The sequence below is a fragment of the Acanthaster planci genome, linkage group LG09 (assembly GCF_054643075.1).
Source record: "Acanthaster planci isolate LZ-2023a linkage group LG09, COTS_SCS, whole genome shotgun sequence".
In the NCBI taxonomy this organism is placed as follows: domain Eukaryota; kingdom Metazoa; phylum Echinodermata; class Asteroidea; order Valvatida; family Acanthasteridae; genus Acanthaster; species Acanthaster planci.
In genome coordinates this window covers 15,344,882-15,369,344 of record NC_141785.1, presented here as the reverse complement: position 1 = coordinate 15,369,344, position 24,463 = coordinate 15,344,882, and the positions used below count along the sequence as shown (strand labels likewise).

Here is a 24,463-nt window from a genome sequence, read left to right as displayed (position 1 = left end):
GTCATTCGTGGTTTGCGTGCTTTCGTGGACTATCCCCGTGAATTGTGAATGGGATTTCAGTAACGATGTACTGATTACCTAATAATGTGTCCACCTGTCCTCAACGATCGAACTGAGAGGCCTGATCATCTCTGGATTCGCCCCTGTGTTGGAAGCCCCCCCCCTCCACTTTTTTTTGGGGGGGGTAAGATAGTTGCGGAGTCGACCTCATCGTTACACTACATGAATATAAGTTTAAAACTTGTACTAACTTGAAGCGCAATGAAATCTCTTTAACTTCAGTTTCTAAAGTTCCTTGACACTGTTGCCACTGACTCCGACCCTATGTTGTGTACTATAAATACCAGAGCTGGGAATTCACCTACCACACGCAACGTACGGTATTTCCCAGCATGAGCAATGCTTCGTGCTGAGTAATTATGAACTTACCACAGCAAACAACCTTTGATTCTGTGTCCTTCCTCTATGAATTTGTCAACTTTTTTCGAAGTATCTTGCAGAAATCGTACACTGGAAAACTGCGAAGGACAATTTCTGGTAAGTGCGAGCCTTTGCAATTTTTTGTGATATAAAAGAGAAACCAGCAGACTAGTGTCATTCGACTTTTATTCTGTGGACGCTCAGCCTCAGAAGAGCGTTCACTAACATTCAACTCGCTCCAACGTCATTACACTGCGAGGTATGTTAGAAAGTCGCGTACAACATTTGACGTACAGACCAGAACGAGTGACTTACCTTCTTCTGCAAACTGCTTCTTTGGGTCCGTTTTCTCTGCATAGTATCACGTAGTCGTTTTCTACACGTGTTACAGGGTATCCACATGAAAAGTACACCGGGATAAAAATTACTGTAAAGACAAAACTACTTTATGGGAAAGAGAAATTTATCTCTGGAAAAGGCAGAATGTCCTCTTCGCAGTTGTGTACAGCTTGTGATTTTATTGACACAGACGTGTGAACAAACTAGACCGATGTTAAGGGTACTGAAATCAGAACTGTGACAAATTTGCATGTTTGATGAAGAAGGCTCAACCATGCAAGTGTGCATAATACCAAATGCCTTTGCTTTAAGAACACATTGTTGAAACAAGGACTGTGCCTCAACCAATCAATCTAATCTGCTTTGTTTTCGCTGCTTATCTCAGAAGTTTAATGTGCTGTGCCCTCCACATGGTCACCATTCCTGTCGATGCACATCTGACATCTTACTAACATGTCCCTTAGGCCTACCGCTCGTCTGATCATTTCAGGGTCTCGATGGAGATTATTCACTACTCCCACTACTCCTGAACATTGGCTTGGGGTGTAGTGAAAAATGTTATGCAGGTAACACCGTAAAAGGAACTCGCGTGGTGTCAAATCCGGCAAACGTGACATCAGTATTCTGCACTGTTTTACCGATTTGTAAACAGAATACTGCAATACTGGCTATACATAACAATAAGCCAGTGGCCAAAACCTGTCTCAGAAATGTTTTCAGTGGCAATTTTTGGGGTTGACAAAACGAACAGGAAGACCTGCAAACTGGACAGTGCCTTCCTTGAATGCCGCCACAGCAGTGACATCCTCGAGCCCAGTTTTCAGAATAAGCACAGACAACTTTAAAGTGTAGCTGCAATGAATTTTTGTTAGATACCAGTTTTTTCTTCAACTTTGTACTTTCCTACAATGTGTGAAGAGACTTTTCCTTTCCTGTTTGGTTAATGCATTGAAAAGTCCTCTTTTTTAAACATGTAGAATTATCTATGCTTTCCTGGACAATTGAGGGCGCTGTTGCTGTGATATCATCCAGGGAAGACATAGTTTTGTGATCAAATTGTGAACCAAGAATTTACTAACTGAAAACATATCTGAGAAAGGGATAGACGCTTGCTTGTTGTGGTGCATATACACAACCGTGAACCAGTAGGTAGAGGACATTTAATCCGGCAAAATCTATGAAGATGCAGGACATTTCTATGTACAAACCAATGTAACATTGAGGCTTTCTCCCTGGGTGACGTCACAGTTTTGCTGATGACAATGGAAATATTCTTTAGCATAAAAACCAAAAGGGCAGTACCCTTTAAAGTTAAAAAGGGTGTACGCATATAGTACACCTAATAAGCTCTAGAAGATGCTAAATGGTTTTCATATATACATCGAAAAGGAGGTATAAAATTATACAAGAAAGTGCGTAGTTGAAACATTCATTGAGTGTACCTTTAATCGAGCGTACCATTAAAATTCAAAAGAGCTTGCAACTATGAAGGTCGAAAGTTCAAGTTGGGGTATCTTGACCAGACAAGTGACGGAGAAGGATTCTGTTTTGGGTTTCACAGATCTTTGGCGGCTGACGCATAATAGGGGGAAATGGCATCGCGGCGGACCGTTCTGACGGTCAAATCAGTATTGACCGCCATCAGTGAAGGGCACCTCGAATGTACCATCTGCTGTAACCGATTCATCGAGCCAAAAATCCTCGACTGCCGGCACAGTTTCTGCCTGTCATGCCTGACCCAGCTTAAGAAGGAAGGGGCCCCTTACAGGCAGACTCTGAAATGCCCCCTTTGTCGGCAGGACACCAAGCTGAAAGAGAACGACGTGGCTGAGTTGCCCAATAACTTCACATTGAATTCTCTGGTGGAGGAGTTCGCAAAGCAGGAAGAGCTGCTGGAAGGTCAGAGTTCATCTTCATCATCTCTATCGTGCCCAAAGGAGAAAACAGACGTCGTAGAATGTATTACAGAACTGCCTGAATTCGAAAACCTTTCGAAAATCGGCGATGTTTTGGCGAAAATCAGTGAAGAACACCTGGAGTGCACCATCTGCTCCAACCGTTTCAACGATCCCAAATTGCTGAAATGTGGGCACAGTTTCTGCCTGACGTGTCTGACCAAGCTCAAAAGGGGTCAGATTTTTTACGGCAAGAACCTCACATGCCCACTCTGCAGGCAGGACACCAAGCTGATGGAAAATGACGTGACGAGTCTGCCCAGTAATTTCACACTGAGTTCACTCGTGGAGGAGTTCGCAAAGCAGGAAGAGCTGCTGGAAGGTCGGTGGTCATCACCGTCAGAGATCGAACGTCGAAATGGAACGTGGCAACTGAAGGCAGAAATCAAGATCGTAGATGAATTGTTTTTAGGAATGAAAATGACGACCTTTTTTTCAAACATTTTTCACGTCGCGGCATTCTCTAACAATGAAGTAGTTGCAGTTCATTACGGCATGAAAGAGCTGATTCAGATTTTAGACAGAGGTAAAGTCAAATCTCCGGCTTGCACACTCGAAGTCGAAGATCTTACAAGGCCCATGCGAGTGGCGGTGAACAAGTGTGGCCAACTCATCGTCCTCAATTATCCAAAGGATAACGAGAAGCCTACAGAGGTCAAGATTTTCAGTAGGGACCTCAAGCTCCTCCATGAGTTTGAACCAGAGCAGCGACCCGCATCGTGTATTGCGGTGAATAACAACAACCAGATAGGAGTAGGATGTAACTACCTCCAGGAACTTCTTTTGTACACTCCGGATGGATCCATACTCGACACGCTATCTGCTCCCAGGATCAGTGAGCACTTAGCAAGCTACAAGCAGCGCTGGATCTACACTAACTGGAGGGAGCGAAAGTTACGGTCGATCGACAGCGAAGGGGAGACGGTCTTCGCGGAGGATATTCCCAGCAGTGCTTCTTCCTCAGGCTTGGGTCCGGCCGGAGTGTGTTGCGACAAGAATGGGGACATCTACGTCGCTCTCAACAATGGATCAACGGGGGGCGAGATTCACCGTTTTAGTGAGGAAGGCGAGCACATTGATTGCGTAGTCACGGGATGCGGCTCACCCCGGGGTATCACAATCACGCCTGATGGAGACTATCTGGCAATTGCTGCGTTACGTTCTGCCTACATCTATCAGCGTTTATGAACAGAGCAATGGACCTTATTCACGTGGCATTCATTTCCGATATAATCCCTGAATCTGTGTGATAAATGGTGAAATGCTGATGAGGGTGGCATCAGACTGTTTTATGATTGCTGTGCATTCCAAGCCTCCCTTTCAATAGTTTTATAAATCTGGCTGCGCTGAAACACTAACGTATGTTTAATCACAAATTTGGAATTGTTCATCAGAGTAGACAGGTACTAATTTGATATGAATTTCATGTTATTGCTCTCATTTCTACTCTCAGCTTTAAAACAAATTGAAGAGTTAACCTCGCTTTCCATTTCAATATGGCCGACCCATTAAACGAGTCAAGAATCAAGTCAAGAATCGAGGGAATAGCCAGTATAGAGAAACGAAAGCCAATGCATGATCGAAAGCTCTCTAAAGGCAAGAATGAAAAACTCATTCTCAAATAGAGTGAGTCCCTCATAAATCCACCCAAAAAGAGTGAAACACCTCTCCAAACGAATGAAAAACCACTCTATAAGAGCATGATAATCATTTTTAAAGAGGAGCCATATAAACGACATTTTTTTTTCGACTCATCCTTTACATGGCTCCATTTCACTCCGCCATGGAGTGGTTTTCACTCTTTTTAGAGTAGTTTAATAAGGTACTCACGTTTTAGGGTGAGTTTTCACTCTTTTGCATTTAGAGAGGCATATGAAATCGATTAAATTAAGCGTGTATAGGCCATGTTTTGGCTAAGAACTTAACACAGAAGCTGCATTGCGTTGCCAATTCCTAAACGCCAGTGTTCAAATGCTAAACACTGTCCATCAATAATGTAAACTTATCTGAATTTAAACACGTTTACAAATTTATAGCAAGAAAGTGTCTTGAATGTTTTCAACACAATTTTTGCAGAGTAGTCATCAAGACAGTGGAGTTTGTCATGAAATAAACATTTTTGATTTTAATTATTGATAATAACATGAATTAAATTCTATTACTGATGCTTCAGGGCAAAAGTCAAAATTTATTGTACAAATCATTTCTAAGAAAGCTGCTACTCAACAGTGAGTTTGCGTCCCACACTAAAAAAACAATATGTATAGAACTGCTTTTATTTTTTAAGAAAATGAATAAATTTGTCGTCATACATTAACATCTCTTTTCAGTGATGTATTATCCTAGTAAATCAACCGGTACTAGAATAGATCGTTTTACATCACTGTTATTAATAATTGGCGTGAATAAATATGCTATAAGTAATCTCTCTTACATAATCCTCTTAAATTTTGTACTGCACATGTATTGTACAAACTTTCATGTATACTTCCACGCATTCCACAGTTGTATCAATTTTTTGGGAGAAGCTATATAGCCCACAGCCCACTCAAGCCAAACTAAATCCTAAGCGAGGACCATTTCCTAAAGTAAGTGGTGCATAGCATCCCCCAAAAAAAACACGCTGACGGGAGGGCACATGAAGTTTGGACTTCTAGCCCACATTGAGATGAAAGCAGAAGCATACAGTTCAAGAGTTACGGAATGGCGGAATGCAACAGGTTGGAGAAGTGAATAGCAAATTAGTGACAGCTAATGAATCATAGATGCAAAAAGTGGGACTGTATTTTTAATACAAAGACTGGAAAACGGAAAATGAAAGCACTGAATGACGTGTTACAAACACAAACATATTCCTACATGAACTCAGTAATATCTTACTTTCGTTTTCATTTTGCACAATTTGTATTATTTATTTCAATCGGGGGTAAAATGCTAGTTTGCAATAAGAAGCAGACCTCTGACTGCGTGAATGGATTAGGACTTCCGGTAACGAACGTATAAGATGTATCATTGCTGTCATAATTATTAAGGAAAAGCATAAATATCTCTCCTTATCCGATTTCCCACCAGTGTTCGTTTGTTTGTGTTTATTTGTTATCACTCCAATAAACGAAACCAACACTATCAGCCTCGTTTTCTCTTAAACTCGTCTCTTAAACTTCTCTTAAACAAACTTAAATTTGTCGTGAGTTGACACTATTCTTAATAATTCGCTTCTAAAATTGCAGTTCATAGAATGTCAGATTGAATTCAATTTAAGCCACCTTTTCAAATATCAGAGAAGTATTCGAATACGTCCGCAGTCATGCATTTTCGCATTAATATTTTACCACTTCCTCGTCACGAGTGTCAGAAAGTTCCTTAAATGCTGTTTGCAGTGTAAGCCCATCACCATATGAACCGAAAGCATATTTATACAACAGCACGAACTTTGGTCTCTCAATGAGCCACAAAGTTTTTTATGCTCCATCGTTGCAAGTGTAGTTTCATTCTGCAAAAGGAAGCACTGGATTCGACCATGTAAAAGGCCCCGCCGATATTAATCAGGTACAAACGTGTGGGAAATTATTTGTTATGTTATGTTATTGTTTCATTTCACCATTTGGGGAACAAACCCCCTCACCCCGAGGAGGTTTACGCAATACTGTTTTAAAACAATATCATGATTGTATATGGCAGGCGTTTTTTTCCAAGAGCATCTACGTGATACTAAGTTCTTTACTGTTGCCTCTCCTTAACTTTTGTCGCTTGATAAATATAGAATGGCGACCCAACAAAACCTGCTATCATCGGGTGCATTTTTAATCAGTTCGCGCACAAGACAGATGTAAAAGCTGCTCTTTGTCATCAAAGTGATGAATGCCAATGTTGCTACGATCAGTCTCTCTTGTTTAAAGGATCCTTGCTAGATATTTGCTATTCACGCGTGTTTTTGCATTGTGACTCTTTGTGGTCGGAGTGCAGCTTACCCACGTGCAGTGATTGATTTTTCATATGATTCGAGTTCAATAAAACAGGTCAACAGTACTATTGTCAGGCATGTGGATCCATTCACGCGTGTTTGGCATTCCGTGCCTGCATGCTGGGGGCTTGGCGATACTGTATAGTGTTGACAAAACTGTAGTTTTTTTTTTTTTCACTGTTAATGTTATAGGCTAGACCAGCATTGTCAACATGGCGCAGAGCATCTCAGCCCAGTCGCTATTGGAGAAAATTAGTACAGATCATCTGGAATGCTCCATCTGCACCAACCGTTTTAGTCAGCCGAAAGTACTGGACTGTCTTCACAGTTTTTGCTCCAATTGCCTTGTGCAACTTTTGGCCCGGGAGAGCCTGTCGCAGCGTCCCGGCTCGACGCTGAAATGTCCCCTGTGTAGGCGAGAGACTATGACCAACGATGTCAGAGAACTGCCCGATAATTTCACGCTAAGTGCTTTGGTAGAGGAGGTGACGATTCAGGAAAAACTTCTGGAGGATCAGGGAGCGGAGATCACGTGTCAAGCGTGTGAGGAAGAGAACCCAGCAGAGGCCATGTGCATAGACTGTGATCATTTCCTCTGCCGAGAATGTCGACTGGCGCACGGGCGCATGGTGATGATGAAATCCCATCAAGTGCACGCCCTGGCGCAACTCCGATCGGGAGAAATCACCTACAAGAGCAGGCTGAGAGAGACTCGCAAATGCCGCACACACCCGGATCAGAAGCTGTGCTTTTACTGCAATACATGCGAGGAGTTGGTCTGCACGACGTGCTGCATTGTGGATCACACCAAACCAGAGCACTCGCTCGTGGGCCTGGCCGAGGCTTCACAAAAATGCAAACAGGACGTCGCGTCGCTGACTGTGATCGCTGAACAACGCAAGACAGATTTCCGTGCTACCATCGAAGAGATAGACAAGTCTAAACGGGATCTGGAGGCCAACTATGAGGACACTGGGCGGAAAATTTCCAGAAAGGCCGATGAAGAGGTTGCCAAGATTAGAGGAGTTGAAGAGAAGCTCAATCAGGAGTTGGAGAAGATCTACCGAGACAAAGCCGATGTATTGGGTAATGCCCTAGCAACAAACAAGAAAAAGATGAGTGAGGTTGGACAGAAGCTGGACGAGGTCCACCGGCTGATCGATCAAGCAAGCTGCTGTGAAATAATCTACCTCAGGCAGAAACTTCTGCACAACCTCCAAGAGCTGACCAAGACATGTCCGAAAAAGGCACCCAGTAGTCTGTCTTTGCTGCGTTTTGAGGGCGGTTACGCGTCACTGAGCACACCACTGTTTAAGGGTGGGCTGGCATCAGAGCTAGAAACTCAAACACCGCCCGTACCACCTCGTGTGGAAGGGGACCCACAAGTGAAATGGTATCTGAAGGAACAGATTACCAAATTTGGTCAGAAACAAACCAAATTTCGGCGCACCTTTTGCGTTGCGGCGTTCTCGAACGACGAAATAATTGTGACGGACGCAGGGCACAGACTCTTAATTTCTCACAAACTACAATCACCCACAAGACCCGAAGGACTGCGCATGAAAGGTCTTGAGAATCCCAGTTGCGTGGCAGTCAACAAGGACGACCACCTTGTCCTTCTCGACAAGCTTCTGGTCAAGGTCTTCAACAGGGAGCAACGCCTCCTCCACAAGTTCAGTCCCGGCGGAGGTCCGAGCAGCACCCCGACGTGCCTGGCGGTGGATGACAGCAACCTCATAGCGATCGGATACGAGAAAACGGAGGAGATTTCCATTCACAACCCGGACGGGTCCCTCGTCCGGACTCTCCCCGCGAAGAAGATCGACTCTCACTTGGCCATCCGCGGTCAACGGTTCATCTACACCAATTTTGAGAGCAGGAGGTTGCTGTCGGTAGACTACATCGGCCGCAAGGTGTTCTCGGTAGACATCCCTTGCGACATGCACGGGACGTGGGGCCCCACCGGTGTGTGCTGCGCCAGGGATGGCAGCGTCTACGTCGCCGTGCACGGTTGGCTCTCCGGCGGAATTTACATGTTCAGTTCTGAGGGCAGTAGCTTGGGCTGCGTTATACCAGAATGTAAATTTCCCGCTGGCATTACACTCATGCCCCGCACTGGCTATTTGGTGGTGGCCACAAACACATCAGTTCAAATCTTCCACAAGACACGAAGCGCATCACTGATAAAGTAAAAAGCAAGTGTATAACCCGTCTGAAATTCGGACACTGTGTGACAGGTAACTTCTATGAGTGGTTTACGAAAATATGGCACAGCGAGAAAATCCAAATATGGATAAATCGGGTCCACCAGAAGCTGAAATCTCATGACGACATTTGCACCGAGGAAGAGATATCCAGCTAAGCACGTCACACTCTCCTACAACGATGAAATACGTGCCCCCGACATAGACAGCTCGTTCGTCCTTGGATTCCAGACTGAACGAACACGAATTATCATGTCCCAATTTCCCTACATATGTAGGCCTACATCTCCCGTCTAAAAAAAATTATGTTTCGACAGAGCGTGGACATTTACTTTGAAAAGAAAAGTCGGCGAGATTTACGGGAATACCGGACTTCGATGTATGTCGCATAGTCTTATAGCTCTTCAAGGAAAACAAGTCATTTCATAACAGAAAATGAAACATTGCGGTTTACGTACCGAATGTAAGTACCGCAAATCGATGACTTTAGGCAATTTGTAAATTAGATCCCGGTTTCCTGATCACCGTAGCAAACGCACGGGGTAAAGATAAACAGGGGAGTCCGTTGCTAGACTAGCTGGTGTTTGTTTTTAAGGCCAAGTTCGATCAGCGACCACATGTCAACTACTTCAAGGTCTATTTGTCTAGTACCCAGTGTTAGTTTTTGTGCATTGGTTATCAAGGGAAATCTATCAAGGTGGTCGACAAAATGGTTGCGATTCAAACCGGGCCCCACTGCATTCAAATTAACACAGGTTGGCGAGTACTCCGTCAAACAAAAAGTTTATTGGAAATACCGGCGGAGACTTTCAACAGACAATGGTAAGCTTCCGAAATGCGAGTGAAGCAGGACATGGAACGTCAAAAATAGATGCATTGTCATCATAGGCTTGTATATAATCCAATGAGACTTAATTTCATGTCGAATAAAAAAAGAATAGAAACAATTTTTATTTTTCAAACATATGAGCCCTTGGGTATCTTAATTTACATTGGAGATACAATTTCAAAAGGTGTGGTTACCATCAGAAAAAATTACAGACACACTACAATACAGTGATTAACACGTGTATCGACAAAAACAAGGTTGGAAACTTTGTGGTGAAAGGAAACTTGTAAAATTATTTATTACCGATTTATGCATAAAATTGTTTAAAGAAAGAAAAATGAATTAGATGAATTAAAACACCATCACACATCAGTAACTAGAACGACATGTTACATAAAAGACAAATTTGACACTAGCAGAAACTGCGACCAGTGCACAAGCTTCAACATACGAATCATCTCAATTAAGGCCAAATCACTATCAAATCACTGGTCATGACATTACGGAGTCTACGTGTCAAACAATTAAGAGCTGTATAGAGTTATTGCTTATTGCATGCAAAGTTTAGGCTTGGGTTATAAACCCATGGAACGGATTCCCGTCACTATTAGGTCATGATCATAGGGAAACTCGGAGCTTATCCGAAGTCTAGTATTTTGATGAGAATATAAGTGACTTTTAATTTAAATGAGGCCAAATTTATTTGTCATTTGATATTCCTTTGTAGTAAACTTAAATCTTTGTATATGTAAACATAATTCAAAAGGCATCCTTTATTTAAATTAGTTCGACCTGAGTCCCTAGTCCTCGAAACTCCAATTCTAATTAGTTTCGCACGCATATAGAATCAAATTATGTATTACTTTGATTGAAATTTTGTTGAAAGTCCAGTTCAACTGAAAAACGCTGCCCCTTTTCGAAAACAGTTCCACGTTGTAGCACTGTATCCAAAAGGAGAAAAAGTTAATCCATTCCGGAGTGTTTTGGTTATTGAAGAATAAAAGCTATACCTTTGCACATCCCGCAATACCAGAAGACTTTTTTAACAGTTCAGTCCAGTTGCTTTGCAGCTGACTTCCCACAATCTCCGGGCCAGGTCATCGTCTAGAGCGAGTGCTGAAGGTGGTGTCTCCTGACAGTTGTCAAAGTAGCTCCCTGAGAGGTCTGGAATCGAGTCGTCTAAGGCGCAGTGGAGGGTGGTCTGGGCACCAGCCTCCTCATCAATGAAGAGCAACCTGGGAAAATACGACTACCTAGTGAGTATAGTTCAACCGATTACTTATCGGTTTTATCGGCAATAAAATTATATACCAGACTGTTTCTCATTGTACCATGAATAGAACATTATGTGATGGGTAACCGTATAATCTGCACTATAGTAAGACGGGGCAATCATTAAAACAATTACCACATCAAAGGAGAAAATACGTAGTACATAGGGCCTAACAGCTTTAAATCTAGATTCGGCCAACATGTGAGTCTTGTAAAGGGACGTGAAGACGACACCAGGGTGGAGAGAGGCAGACACCACTCCATTGGAAGCCCCACGTCTCGCCAACTCCCGGGCGAAGAGCACGTTGGCCAGCTTGCTGGGGTTGTAGGCTTTCAGGTGGGGATACAAGAAACCGGCCACATCCGGGTCCGCCCTCGTCAGGTTCAGGCCAGGTGAGTAGGCGTGCCGCACGGACGAGACGGTGATTACCCTGCTGGGGGCGCTTTTCCTCAGCAGGTCCAGGAGGAGGTTGGTGAGGAGAAAGTGGCCGAAGTGGTTGACACCGAAGACAAAATCAAAGTTGTCCGAAGTTGTTGAAACACCAGGTGCCTGCTCTTGTGCAACCCCTGCATGTAAACATTTTGCATGTAAAATACCAGTTGCCATCAAAATATCAATTGGATACGGTCCTATTATTAAATAAACAAATGAATAAAGTCACATCCTATAACTTTAAAACAAATCAAGCAAACAGGAACAAATAAATCCGGGCACAGATGGTGAATAACCTGCATTGTTTATGAGTATGTCCAGTCTGTCTTCACTTTCGATGATCTTGCTTGCGAACATCCGGACGGACTGCAGGCTGGCTAGATCCAGGTGGCGCACCACAACCTTCGAGTTCCCCGTGCGTGACTTGATATCTTCGGCGGCATCCAGGGCCTTCTGGAGATTGCGACAGGCCAGGATGACCCGGGCGCCTCGCTGGGCAAAGTCAAAGGCTGTCACCCTGCCTATACCTGCATTTCCTCCTTGAGTAGACAATTTTCAAGTCATCATAGAGGGTAACTTGAAATGACGTTAAGCAAACTTCAAATAGTTACCATCCCTTACGACAGTCTTGTTGCCATATCGAGACGCCGATCAGAGCGATGCGTAATAATATGGAAAACGGGTTTTATTGCGTTTTTTCAAACATGACGCAGATTGTTGTTTAAGTTCGATCTTGTTTAACTCCCCCTCCCCACCAGCTTGGGTTTCTTCGCCTTTTTGTTTTGTTTTGATCTTAAATAATGATAATCGAGTGATTTGTCTATCTCCTTTTCCTTCCTTCAGACAGCGTGTATAAAGCCCCAGACTTTAGCTCAACCCTTGGGTTTTGCCGAATGTTGTCACAGACAGTCTTTTCCGCAGCCTGTGCCAAGTGTCAGCACTCGATTTAACCAAACAGAAATTTATTAAAACCAGCCAAACACCAAATCTATCCGATTCGTAAGTGTGACCTCACTTCAGTTTAAACCACAAGAGATACATGGAACCACGGAACTGGAAGTTAACGCCCAACTTGACTGCTCATCCAATGGAAGCTTACAATCAGTGGTGCGTGCGCGTGTATAGTGAAGTCACTTACGAACCGGGTAGACATCGCAAGGGCATCTTGTTCGCATGCAGGTGGTACACGCGCGTTACCTTCCTCTCCGACCAACCGTGTGTCGTGATTTGCCACGCTCACGTTAAGACATAAGCGCGAGCGTAATGACCCTACAGGAATGGCGTCTCCTCGGATTTGTCTACAACAAAAGACCCTTTTTACAGTCGTGTACCTCTGCATTATCATTCGCCTGCGTGCACATGCCCTTCATTCCAACAGCGGCCTGTTTTTTCGTCTGTGACTGTATGACAGTTATACACGTCAAGAAGTTGTCAGGTCTGAGAACCAGACTACCTTCACATTAATTGAATTTGACAGAGGCCGAATCTTGATCACGTCAGTGTGTTCTCGCATAGTTTTCAGAGCATGTTTATCATCATGATATTTAACACCGAGTGTGGTAGAATTAATGGCTGATTTCCTTAGTAACAGACAACAGTATCCGCTACAGACAACATCTCTCTGGATGGACAATACCCAATGGCCGTGCACCTCAAGGAACAACGCTTAGTCCGGTGATCTATCTGGCTGTGATCAACGATGTTTGCGAGAACCTCGGTCGATGAGATTTCCCTGCTAGCTATCAAGTACGAGGGCGACTTCACACTCGTACAGAGCGTGGGCAGCGATCCGTCGACGACCCCTGTGATTGGTCGCGTGCCAACACCATGAATCTGAATCCAAAGAAATGTCAGACCACGGAGTTTTTCTTTGTACGAAATCCACCACCTCCCCTGCCCGTGATCATGGGGATTGATGTCTTTATTTAAATGTGTCAAAATCCGAGGTGAGCTTATTCAAAATGACATGTGGAATTCTCATGTATCGGAAATCTTGAAGGATACCGATCGCAAGCTCTACATATTAGGCCTCTTGTAAAATTTTGCTCTCCCGCGAATTCACTTCTTCACTATCAACACTTATGTTACGCAGCTCCTGTGTAGAACGTAAGTATCACCAAGGACTAATCATCTAAGCTAAAAAAAAAAACGTACAGAAACGAGCCCCACGTACTATCCTAGGATCACAGTACACAAATTATCCCGAAGAACTCGGTCATAAATTTACCCTCTCTTAAAGCACTCCGAAAAGAAGGAACTATCGCTTGCTTCCGCCAAGAACCTTGCTGCTCAGCGATCTCTTTCCTAAGAGAAACTCTGGCTTTTACGCATTGTTCTTCCGATGTGCCCCATTGCTGCTACCGGCCCCTGACGCTCGATGCTATAGCGATGGGGCTGTATAAGTTAATTCAGCCATGGGTACAAATTTTATTTAGAAAGAGGAGCAGCGTACCTGTTACAATTGCCGTCTTTCCTTCTAGCGTGACATCGCCCGTAAAGTATTTGCGACTGGAAAACATGTACCAGTAATACACGCCGTACAGGGCCACAACAATTGGGACCGAGTATCGCAGGAAGGCCCGCACAGACACCATTTTAGGTGCAGTTCAAGTGCAAGGGTAGATGTGGCCGTGTCTGGATTACACATGCACTTGGCCGTGGCTTGCAACAGACCTATTTACGGATGTTCTCTTTGTTTTCTGCCGTGCATTGTTGGACCGAATGGGGTCACCACTTTATACTCTCCTATATCAGAAGCATATGCGATTGTCTCCATTCACAAAAGGCAGTTGTTTTCGAGTAAATCACATCGTTTTAAATCTTTGGGAGATCATTAATCTTACAAAACTGGAAATACTGAGATACTTTCTTTGGATCGAGTGTAACTCTCACGTATACCATACATGGTACGTGGGCCAATTCTGGCACTCGAGGCACGAGACGACCCCCCCCGGACATTCGTCGTCACGACACAGGACTAATACCAATTTGAAGCGAAGTGTCTGCAGCCACATAACCATAGATTCGTGCGTGATTTTCAACCCGCGATGGAATTGACAGGGCCTGTCATGCATGAAATTTGAATAACTGCGTATTGTGCAGTAAAAGATGGTGTGCTATAAAGGACACTTTACTCGTCGTGGTAAGCGTCTTCCATTGTGCTCGACAAAAATATACATAACGTGCATTATCACAGTAAATCTGGGGCCACTAACCAAAGTCGAGTGACAAGGACAAACAGATCAGAAGTGCCATGGGGCAATATATGCAGATCTGCCTCTATTTTGCACAGGTTCTATGGGACTTGTTGCGGGATAAAGAGGAGAAAATGGGGAAGGGTGTGGCGGGCATGCAGTCAACTGATAAGATGCATCTAGGCCTACTTAATTTTTCTTAAAGGTCTTCCGTGATATTTTGGCAGGCCATCATTGGCGGCTTCCAGGGATTTTTCCTATTGTCCCCTCCCCCTTTTTTAGCTTGACCTTTGTCCGTGTCCCCCCCCCATGGCATACTTTTCATCCTTTGAAAGTACGCCAGAATTGACTCCGTTCCACTGTTAATGCTTAAGTTTGCTGGTGATAAATGCTTTGCCTTCCCCGGCAGAACTCCTCAGGGGGGATCCTGGACACGCCCACGCCTAACCCCATCCAGACAAAAATACCAGTTCCACATTGGCCTCCCCGTGGGATGGTAGGAAGAGATAGTGGGATTTTTTTCTAGCATATGAATTAATGCACACGCCCAATGCACAAAGGTAGAACTTAAATTTACACGGGAATCGGTTGCAACTTGCACGTGTTCATTAGTTTCATAAACAATTACTTTCTCAGAGGAAAAGAAAATTCAACATTCATCAAGAGGCTTTGATGTTAAAAACTGCAGCTTTTATTTCCGATGAATACGTCTTTCATCAGTATGCTTATGAAAAAACATGCATGCCAGTACGTCACTGTACCATGCTGCACGAGGCAGGAATCCAAATATTTCATTTTAACCCTCCGCTAAGGTCCTTATGCATCTGTTTAATGGAGGCAATGTTTAAAGTGGTCATATGCATAAATGTATTAGACAACAGACGGCGCTCTTCATATGGCTCAGGCAGAGGTGTTTATTGTAACCAAAAATGGTGGATCATGAGTCATTGCACAAGGACAATTAGTACCCAAGAGCAACTTGCTGTGCTGCATACCTATATTAATGAACAGCCATTTTGGTTCCAAAGTCCAGAGCTGGTGCAACTCTCTGTGTACAGCTCTGGGCTGCGCAATTGCTGACATTCGTAAAAGGTCATCAGCAGTACTTCTTTCTATTAGTGGCGTAAATTTGCGCTAGAAATGGGGGGGGGTATAGACGGAGAAAGGTGGGGGATGACTAGCCGGCCATGAAAATTTAAAAATTGGGAGGGGGTGACACCATATTGCTCTATAATTTATAGAGGTTGATGTCCATGATATTGATATAAATCTGTGATTATGTATTGAGGATGGCATATTTATGGCTCTTTGTTTTTTAGTCGATGGACGTCTGAACAATTCTTCCAAATCCGCTTTAATTTTTTGCTCTCCGCAAAAAGTGTGTGGGGATAATTCAATGGCCCATCCTAAACCTCAACAAGTGTGGGTGTGTGTGTGTGGGGGGGATATATAAACCCCAATCCCTTGGGATTTACACCCATGCTGCCTATACAGTTGTTTTATATCCTTCTGGTGAAGTACGGGGTGCGTTTTGTCATATCTTTGCCTTTCACAGGACTTTAAAGGCTTGCCCAATTTCCGGTTAATATACAGGGTCTCCACATAAATAGTATACCGAGATAGAAAAACAAATTAATATCGATACACTTTATGATGTTCCTGACCTTGTACTTGATTTTCCTGACAACTTATTTACCTCTCTTAAAAGTTAAAGCCATATCACCCTGTGGGAACTTACTTAAATACGAATTTTTGGGCGTCTCCCGCCCCTCGTCTGGTGCGAATGCTCGATTGTGTCCCTTTTTAAGTAAGTTCCCACAGGGTGATATGGCTTTAAGAGAGGTAAATAAAAAAATATTGAAATGGCAAAACTACTTCATATATGGGAAAGAGAAATATATCTCTAGAAAGTCTAGTTTGTTGACTTATCTTTGTCAACAACATCACAAGCTGTTTACCATTGCAAAGAGGACATTCCGCCCTCTCTAGAGATACATTTTTCTTTCCCACATATAAAATAATCTTGCCATTGCAGTAATTTTTTATCTCGGTATACTTTTTATGTGGACAACCTGTACGTTTACGTGTACTGAAATACCTCGGTCTAGGCTTCGACTACAATGGCGCTTGTACGTTGTGTCACGTGGGTCAGTGATAGCGCCCCATAGACCTTGCTTTTGATTAGGCCTACTTCATGAGCGCGGTTTTGCCAAACAGTGGTTGGTATAAGCATGGCTGGCCATGAGCACAAAACCAAAAGAATCAATCTCGAAGTGTTAAAATGCCTCATATCAAAAAACAAAATTATGAACGACTTCGAAATGCATCTTATTGTCCGCAGTAGTGGATCCATTCAAGGCAAAGGCGATACCTGATACGCGAGATGTCAAACTTTTCAAGCAGAAAAGGGTTTATGCACATGTACATGTTATATCATGGGAGAATTCTTGAAGGATGCGTACGGTCTGCTTCAACGTTCTGTCATGGTTGGCCATAGTAACTTGCGTTGCCCAACGCTGGATTTTCAAAGCGTACACTAAATAAAACACAGAAAAACAGAATACCTGCATTGTTTACAAGAATATCTAATCGTTTCTCTTCTTCGTTAATCTGTCGAGCAAAGTCCCTCAGAAATGGATTCCGGAAACGTGGAGACCAGTTTCCAGAGTTTCAGGCTAGCATTTACGTGACAAGGAAACTACACACGAGGAAACTAGCTAGTGATTCATTGGAAACTGACCGATAAAGCGTTTGTGTAATCATGGCATGATAAAAGATAAACATCGCAGCGACATCTTTTGTTTAATTAACACAAATATCTCCCATTTTATGAACCAACATTTGTCACATTAATTTAACTTCCAATTCCAACTCTGATCGTGTATTCCTCAAAATCACAATACAGAATGAGTGCCCATTGAAAATAACTTGAACACTAAACATTTTTATCTCTGTCCTATCTGCGGTTATTCAGGCAATTCTCCGTGTCCCTTGTTACCCGCGTAGGGGTGCATCCCGCTTCGGCTGACCGCATGGGGTCAAGGTAGTCCCGCCAGACAAACCCTCCTGCTAATTGTGGCCCATGTCACCCCAGGCTGGTCTTACATTCCAAGTAGAGAGTGCAAGGGATGATGAAATGTCTTACTGCCTGCGCTGCATACAACACAAGGTTCTGCAGGAAGAATGTTATGTTGCTTTTGGGGGACTGACATCATGGCAAATAAGTTGTGTTCGGGAAGGCCGGTTAAGGTGGCCAGAAGGCGACTAATAAGTGTTTTATGCATTCAAGGAAAATTTCAAATTAAATAAAATATTAAGGTTGAACTCGATTTTTAGAGAGAACATGCAAAATAAAAGCTTTTGTTGTTTGTTGCTTTATGTTAAGCTACTTTCGGGTTTATTGTATTTTAAAACCATTCAAATTTTCTGCGGTCCGCCAACCTCAGTTCAATTTAAAGGATTTTGGAAATAAAAAAGCCAATTGATTTTGTTTTACACATTGGAAACACCACTTAATCGGAAAAAAAGATTTATGATCAAGGGCAAGTGAGAAATGATCTGGAAAAAGATTTCTTTTTTATACTGTTGTTAAATTGGGACTGGATTTATAATTCCCTTGAATTTGAATTGAGGACAGCTTTAAATCTCAAATTGTTGAAAATATAGTCGTACACAATGAGCTTGGCAATGACACTGAAAGTGATGTAGATTACAGTTCATCTTCAGATGTCGATGGGCCTGAGAAAACCTCAAATGTGGCCTCTTTCAGTTATCAGTCGATCCCAAATTGATCGCATAAAATGCAAACATGCACAGAGAGCGTATTGATGGCAATCTCATTTCTGCATGGAGTAACTCAACTGACCGAAAATGATATGTACCCGCAGCGATCAAATCTTTGTAAAATATGCCATTGGTCGCTGGCCTAATGCTTTAACTTAGATGATTTTTGTTATTTATGGTACATGTCTAATAAGCCCCAGACCTTGTGTAAAGTTGTTTAATGGTGTTGAACAGTGGATTTTGCCTGCTTTGGCGGGATAGTGCCTTTGTGCAGTTACTGGTGAACAACTTAGTTCAAGGTTTATACTTGTTGAGGTCAAATGTAGCATGACCTTTTTGTTGATAAATATGTTATTAATGGCTGCAGTTCAAGTTCATATTGAAAAATAGTGAGCTTTGCTCAATGCATTACACAGAAGCCACTTGTATTTTTACACCACTTACCGAGCTTCAATTACACTGCCCATTCACGTTTATGATATTCATTTTGCCTTTCTATATGGTATCAAATTAACTTTTGAAACAATTGTTTGTTCTGAACTTGAAAGTAAGCCCTGTGGTTCCAATGACCAGACATTGTAAATTGCAATCCGTGCCGTCAGACGCTGAATTGTTTTTGTTTCAGGTGTTATCTGAACTGATGACTGCATTAGTTAACTTTGTTAACTTGATATTTTGAAATTTGTACCGAACTCATTTGCATTGTAGTAGCTGCTTTACAGTCTTTTCACCTTCGCAATCTATGATTCCATAGTATGTGACCCGACTTGATGATTATTGGGGTCATAGCAGAACGCAGAATGAGTGATTTGGAGTGAAAATTCCCCGTCTTGATTGTAAAAGTTTCACGTGAAGCGTACATGTGCAAGTGATATTGTCCACTACTCATATTGCACTTAGGCTGTTTGTGTAGCGACTCGTAAGATTTGCACTAGGCTTTCGATCTTTACTCCATACACTGTTCATTATTAGGTGCTGTCTGGAAGGCCAAGTCCACGGTCGCACATCAGCCTGGCATTCGGGGTAATTTTAGGGATTGGGGGGGGTTATAGGAATTTTAGGAAGGATTTGAATTGTAATTAACTGTGATCAAACCTAGATAAAACTCTGTATAATTGAGAGAGTTACATTTGGACACTTCCTGCCGCTCTTCCTTTGCCTTGGCGCCCTTAAACTAATAATTTAAGCGGACCTCCTTAATAGATGGCCTGTCATTACATTAACATGAATAGTCGATGTAAATTCAGATATTTTAGCTAGAAAGTTATTTACACGAACAGCCAATAAGCTTGGTGGCAGTCTAAAGGTAGTGCAAATCATGTACATGTAATTAAATGCCACGTATAAGGCTACAGTTTGCTGAAATTATCTCAAATTTGAAATTTATTTATACTCTCACCCACGGAAAGTGCTTTTCCTTTATCTCAAATACCCATTTTTTCTTATGTACACTTATACAAAACGGTTTGGGGTAGAGTAAAGATTATCTAAATATTCCTCTGAAGATCAATTTCTTTGATGACTTCGTTTGAGAACTGTCATGAAAGAGCCTTGTCTTATCTTCTTCAAAAGTCCCTAAAGAAAATATGTATTCCAACTTTAATTCTCGAATAACACTGGTTGATGCAACATTAGATGGGTACACTGGCCCGCATGTTGATGCTTCCCCCTCCAAAAGAAAGAGTCAGCCTTAGGTAGGTCGTCGTTTCGAAGTCATGCTGTGCTATTGTGTTATCTGCCATGCCCAACTCAGATTGTCCATTTGCGTAATTACAGTGCGGTGATATTGGACTGGAACTTTACACTATGCGATAAAGGTTGCGTTGACTTTCTGATAAGTCGAATCCGAACAGTGTGATCATTGTGCTTAATTACATACACTGGACCCCGTTCGGCTAAGGAAATCTCTTGCCGTTTCTAGAAAGAAGCATGTTTCCTGTTACTCTTACTGGGTGCGTTCGAGTAACTTCTATGAGGTAACCCTGACCTGTGGGTTGTCAGCTGCTCTGCATATTTTCAAAGAACCGAGGATATATGTATAAAATGTAAAGGACCGAGGTTGAACCCAACTCAAACGAATTCTTGAAAGATACTCCAACCACTCTAACGCCTCCGAAATGATAGGCATTAGCGGGGTTGTGTTCTGGATACAGCACTAGAACTCTCACAGTTGTACGAGAAACGGAGACAGGAAGTAAATATGTGGCTTCAATTTGATGCATTCATGAAATTATGGGTACTCTAAAATGTGGATATATATATATATATGCGAGGTCACGTGACCCAACCAATTAGAAGATTCTACATTCTTGCCATCTACAGAGATCCAATACTGCATGCACGAAAGAAACTGTGCACCCTCAATTTTTATCAGGAGAAATAACTGTGAAATGTTCAACAATGTAGGCCTACAATGAAATGTCTACATGACATCTGTTTTTCATTTCAATCTCAACTGCAGAGTGCATGCCCTGCCTTGATCCAAAATCAACGATGCCAATGACTTCCAGTCACACTCGTCAACCAGCACATCAGTAGTTCTCAGTACCCGTCAGCTTGCAGCTTAGGTCCCACAGCTGCGAGGCGATCTTCTCATCCCGGGCCAGCTTGCTCTCCTTGGCCAGCCTACAGTCGGCAAAATAGCGACCCGAGTGCTGCGTAACGGACGGATCCAGGGCACAGTACAGAGTCGTCTGGACGCTGGCCTCCAGTGAAATGCAGAACGGTCTGAAGAGAGAGCAAAAAAAGAGCCACCCGGTGTAAAAAGGTCACGCGCTCACTATTGAAAAGGATAAATTGCAATATTTAATCCCCAAAAGAAAATAAAATTGTCAGAAGCAAAATGCTAGAGGCTTTACATCGTTATTACAGGACAGTCAGAAACATTAACAGAGCTAGAAATACTGGCACGAAAATACCTCAAGACGTTTCGGCAAAAAAGGAGAAGCAGCCTTCCGTGGAACCTGCTGGAGCGTGGATGCAGGATGCGCGTGTCGACCATGCCCGGGTGGAGCGAGTAAGCCGTCACGCCGGTGCCCTTCAGCCGACGGGCCAGCTCTGCAGCGAAGAGGATGTTGCACAGCTTGCAGGTGCTGTAGGCGATCGTCTCCTCCCAGGCCTGCTTGGTGTTCAGGTAGCACAGCCTCTGGACCATCTTGTGGGCGACGGAGGAGACCACCAGGACCCGGCTGGGCGCGGTCTTCCGCAGCAGCGGCAAGAGGAGCTGGGTCAAGAGGAATGGGTTGAGGTGGTTGATGCCGAACTGGAGGTCGTAGCCGGATTCCGTCTTCTCGTTGCTATGGCAACGGGACACGCCTAAGAAAGAGGGACAAATTGTAACTGGTTAGAGACTCTGTGACATTAAATTGCAGATTCGCAGAAGTGCAGAAGTTTTGCGCTTGTGATCTGTTCCGCAATTTATGAATATGCAGTACACACGAGATAACAGTTTATTATCCATCGGAAAAGAGAAAAACATCCCAAGCTTGCGAATCCGTCAAATAGACAGCTCTCTGGTACGGATGGCCAAAGTTTGCCGAAATGTCACTCTTTACTTCCAAACTTGCATTTTGCCGTATCACTTTTAAAGACAGTCGTGTTTTTGTTTTGCTTTTTTATGTAGTATATTTCTTCAGCTGCCTGAGATTTCTGTAATCCTATAGTAGTCGGCCACTGCAGGGGAGATTATGACATGGCTCGTAAAAAGAGAAATGATCATCCTGACTGAACCTGAGGGACAAACCCCGCCACGAACTCTTCCATACGTACCGGCGTTGTGCACCAGTATATCGAGCCGCGCCTCTTCCCGGAGTATCACCTTTGCGAACTCTCGCACGGATTTCTGGCAGGCGTTGTCCAGCAGACGGAACACCACCTGCTCGTTGCCCGTGAGCTGCCTGATCTTAGCGGCCGCCTCCTCGCCCTTGGCCCGGTTGCGGCAGGCCAGAATGACCCGGCCGCCGCGCCGGGCGAAGTTCAGCGCCGACTCGTAGCCTATGCCAGTGTTGGAACCTGTGAAAGAAAGCAGGGGAAAAAAATTAAAAACCTCCAAAATTGTCATACTGATGCCCCGTTCAATTCTATGAAAAATTGTAGCTGAAGTCACGCTTAATGTGTTTTTTTTTTCAAGGTGACGTATTGAATTCTGGAGTGACAAACAGCCTACATCGCCATATCGATGAGCATGTTACGGGGTAGCGAGAATCGTATTCTTCATATACAGCTTCCCAGATTTGTATTTGTCCGCGGAAAGACGCATAATGAGTTCTCAAAACAACACGAAATATCTTTAAAATGATCACAAAAACGCGACTGAAAACATGAGGGAAATGAAAAGTACATGTTCCATAAGAGGTCCCAATTTTGAAGACTTCATACCTCAGCCCTTGCGACCCACGAATGGAAGAAATGCATTTACTTCGGAAAAACCTGCAAGAAGTTTCACTTCAAACATATCAGGTTTAAGCGGTCAAAATAAAGGAGAAAGTTATTTTCATTGTCTAATGGCTAAAATTCTTGTTTCACATTTCAGACGGGGGTCCTTCATCAGACCAAAAGGGTACAATAGAGCAAACAATGCGCCAACATGTCTCCTCACCCGTCACAATCACAGTCTTGCCGGTCAGTGACGCTGTGCCCCGATAGAACGTCGGGGCATTCCACCGACGGAACGCATAGACGCAGAGACAGACGACAGCCGCCAAGCCGCTGTAGATCTTCCAAGAGAAATCCTCGTACAGTTGCCAGTCAAAAGCCATCCCAGGAAAAACGCTAGGCACTCTGTGATGGTTTCTGGATAGAGCAGGAGTAATGCAATCCGCATGGGCTCTCTGCGCCTCCTCACCTCTTGAGGTCTGTCACGAGAGTTGCTATGCGCATCAAACTAGTACTCAAACATTCGTTTCGACGTCTGCGATGATTCTCCCGGGTATCCACAAGACACCACGGTTCCTTTAGTAGTTAGCGCACTCGATATTGATCAGGCTCAAAACGTCCAATCCTCACCTTGCATGCATGACGACTGTTGCGTTCTGACAAATTTCGTTCTTTTGATTTTCTTGTCATTCATTAGTGAGCTAAAAATAAGCGTCTAATGCCTTATCGTATCAAAAGCAAACACGCATTGCTATTTTAAATTAAGTTTGCTGTTGGGGTCGGCGCGAGCTTAAAGGTGATGTTATGAATATTAGCACAATCAGCGCAAAACGCGTGATTCTTCAACCCTGAAAACGTATTGGAAATAGAGCATGCGTGAACAGCTGGGTCCGAGTATAGGACCAAATACAAAGGGGTATAATACCCTGTACAACTTGACGCGCACACTTTCACAATATCCAAGAGGAATAGTACGAAATCGATATTTTAACAGGTCGATTTAATTTCCAGTTTTACGTTTATGAAAGTTGCTTAAAATGCATGGCCAATGGCGAAGCAAGGAATGCTGGGAAGGGAATTGTTATGCACAAAATTGAAACCTGAAACATAAAAGCTTGTAAGAATATCAACACAAAATTATAAATCTTTACCGGCCGGTTGTTTATTTAAAAAAGCGTCCTCCCGTGTCCAGCATGTTCACACATGGATATGGCATGATACCCACAGATTCTCTGTTGCTCATTTAAACCACCCGTGATTAGGTGCTTTTGGGCAACGCCTGCGATCGCCACCCAAAGTTCTTTGAACGCCGACCACTTTGTATGCACCAGACCCAAGAAAAGTTCGTACACTTGTAAAAGTTCAATCCGAAAAACTAGGTTAATTTATAACTTGGGGGACGTGGTAGCCATCCGCGGACATGCATTCACTACTAATGATAAATTTGGATGAACCTATTGACTAGTTTGATGTTGACGTTCTAAGCTTCAGCTTCTCAGGTTTAACATATTCTTTGGAGTACGTAATACTGAGCTCCGCGGTCGGGGTTTTCTGTACGATCATGAGGTCGAACCTGAGGCTGAACCTTCAAGTTCCAGCCACCTCAGTTGGTTCTTACACACACAAATATTACGCTTTGTCTCTGTTCATGTTGAGCGACCCCATTCTCGTTCCATGGTAACTCGATGGTGACTCG

General features: G+C 43.3%; 2 protein-coding genes and 1 pseudogene across 3 annotated transcripts; 1 reads left to right on the top strand and 2 right to left on the bottom strand.

Annotated features, from left to right (window-relative positions):
• Positions 1 to 335: 335 nt before the first annotated feature.
• On the top strand, positions 336 to 10,738 carry LOC110982220 (uncharacterized). Its single transcript, XM_087141216.1, has 3 exons — positions 336 to 537; positions 2,321 to 3,899; positions 6,876 to 10,738. Exons 2-3 carry the CDS (start codon positions 2,352 to 2,354, stop codon positions 8,868 to 8,870), a joined length of 3,543 nt encoding a protein of 1,180 aa, XP_086997342.1. The 5' UTR covers positions 336 to 537; positions 2,321 to 2,351; the 3' UTR covers positions 8,871 to 10,738.
• Positions 10,051 to 14,411, bottom strand: LOC147798200 (retinol dehydrogenase 13-like; annotated as a pseudogene). Its single transcript, XR_015426489.1, has 4 exons — positions 13,869 to 14,411; positions 11,713 to 11,955; positions 11,120 to 11,550; positions 10,051 to 10,946 (listed from the first exon to the last, which is right to left on the bottom strand). The product of XR_015426489.1 is annotated as a retinol dehydrogenase 13-like (transcript).
• A 5,337-nt stretch (positions 14,412 to 19,748) lies between these two features.
• On the bottom strand, positions 19,749 to 23,432 carry LOC147798199 (retinol dehydrogenase 12-like). The gene is made up of 4 exons (XM_087141577.1): positions 22,991 to 23,432; positions 22,162 to 22,404; positions 21,312 to 21,708; positions 19,749 to 21,120 (listed from the first exon to the last, which is right to left on the bottom strand). The coding sequence occupies exons 1-4, from the start codon at positions 23,148 to 23,150 to the stop codon at positions 20,925 to 20,927; spliced, it is 996 nt and encodes a 331-aa protein (XP_086997703.1). The 5' UTR covers positions 23,151 to 23,432; the 3' UTR covers positions 19,749 to 20,924.
• Positions 23,433 to 24,463: the final 1,031 nt, after the last annotated feature.

Excerpts from the sequence above, each read along its gene's own strand:
- LOC110982220 (XM_087141216.1), top strand. The coding sequence starts at position 2,352 with ATGGCATCGCGGCGGACCGTTCTGACGGTCAAATCAGTATTGACCGCC. Across the intron at positions 3,900-6,875 it reads CCTACATCTATCAGCGTTTA|ACCAGCATTGTCAACATGGC; the intron begins TGAACAGAGCAA and ends GTTATAGGCTAG.
- LOC147798199 (XM_087141577.1), bottom strand. The coding sequence starts at position 23,150 with ATGGCTTTTGACTGGCAACTGTACGAGGATTTCTCTTGGAAGATCTAC. Across the intron at positions 21,709-22,161 it reads TATACTGGTGCACAACGCCG|GCGTGTCCCGTTGCCATAGC; the intron begins GTACGTATGGAA and ends CCTCTTTCTTAG. Across the intron at positions 21,121-21,311 it reads TTTTGCCGAAACGTCTTGAG|ACCGTTCTGCATTTCACTGG; the intron begins GTATTTTCGTGC and ends CTCTCTCTTCAG.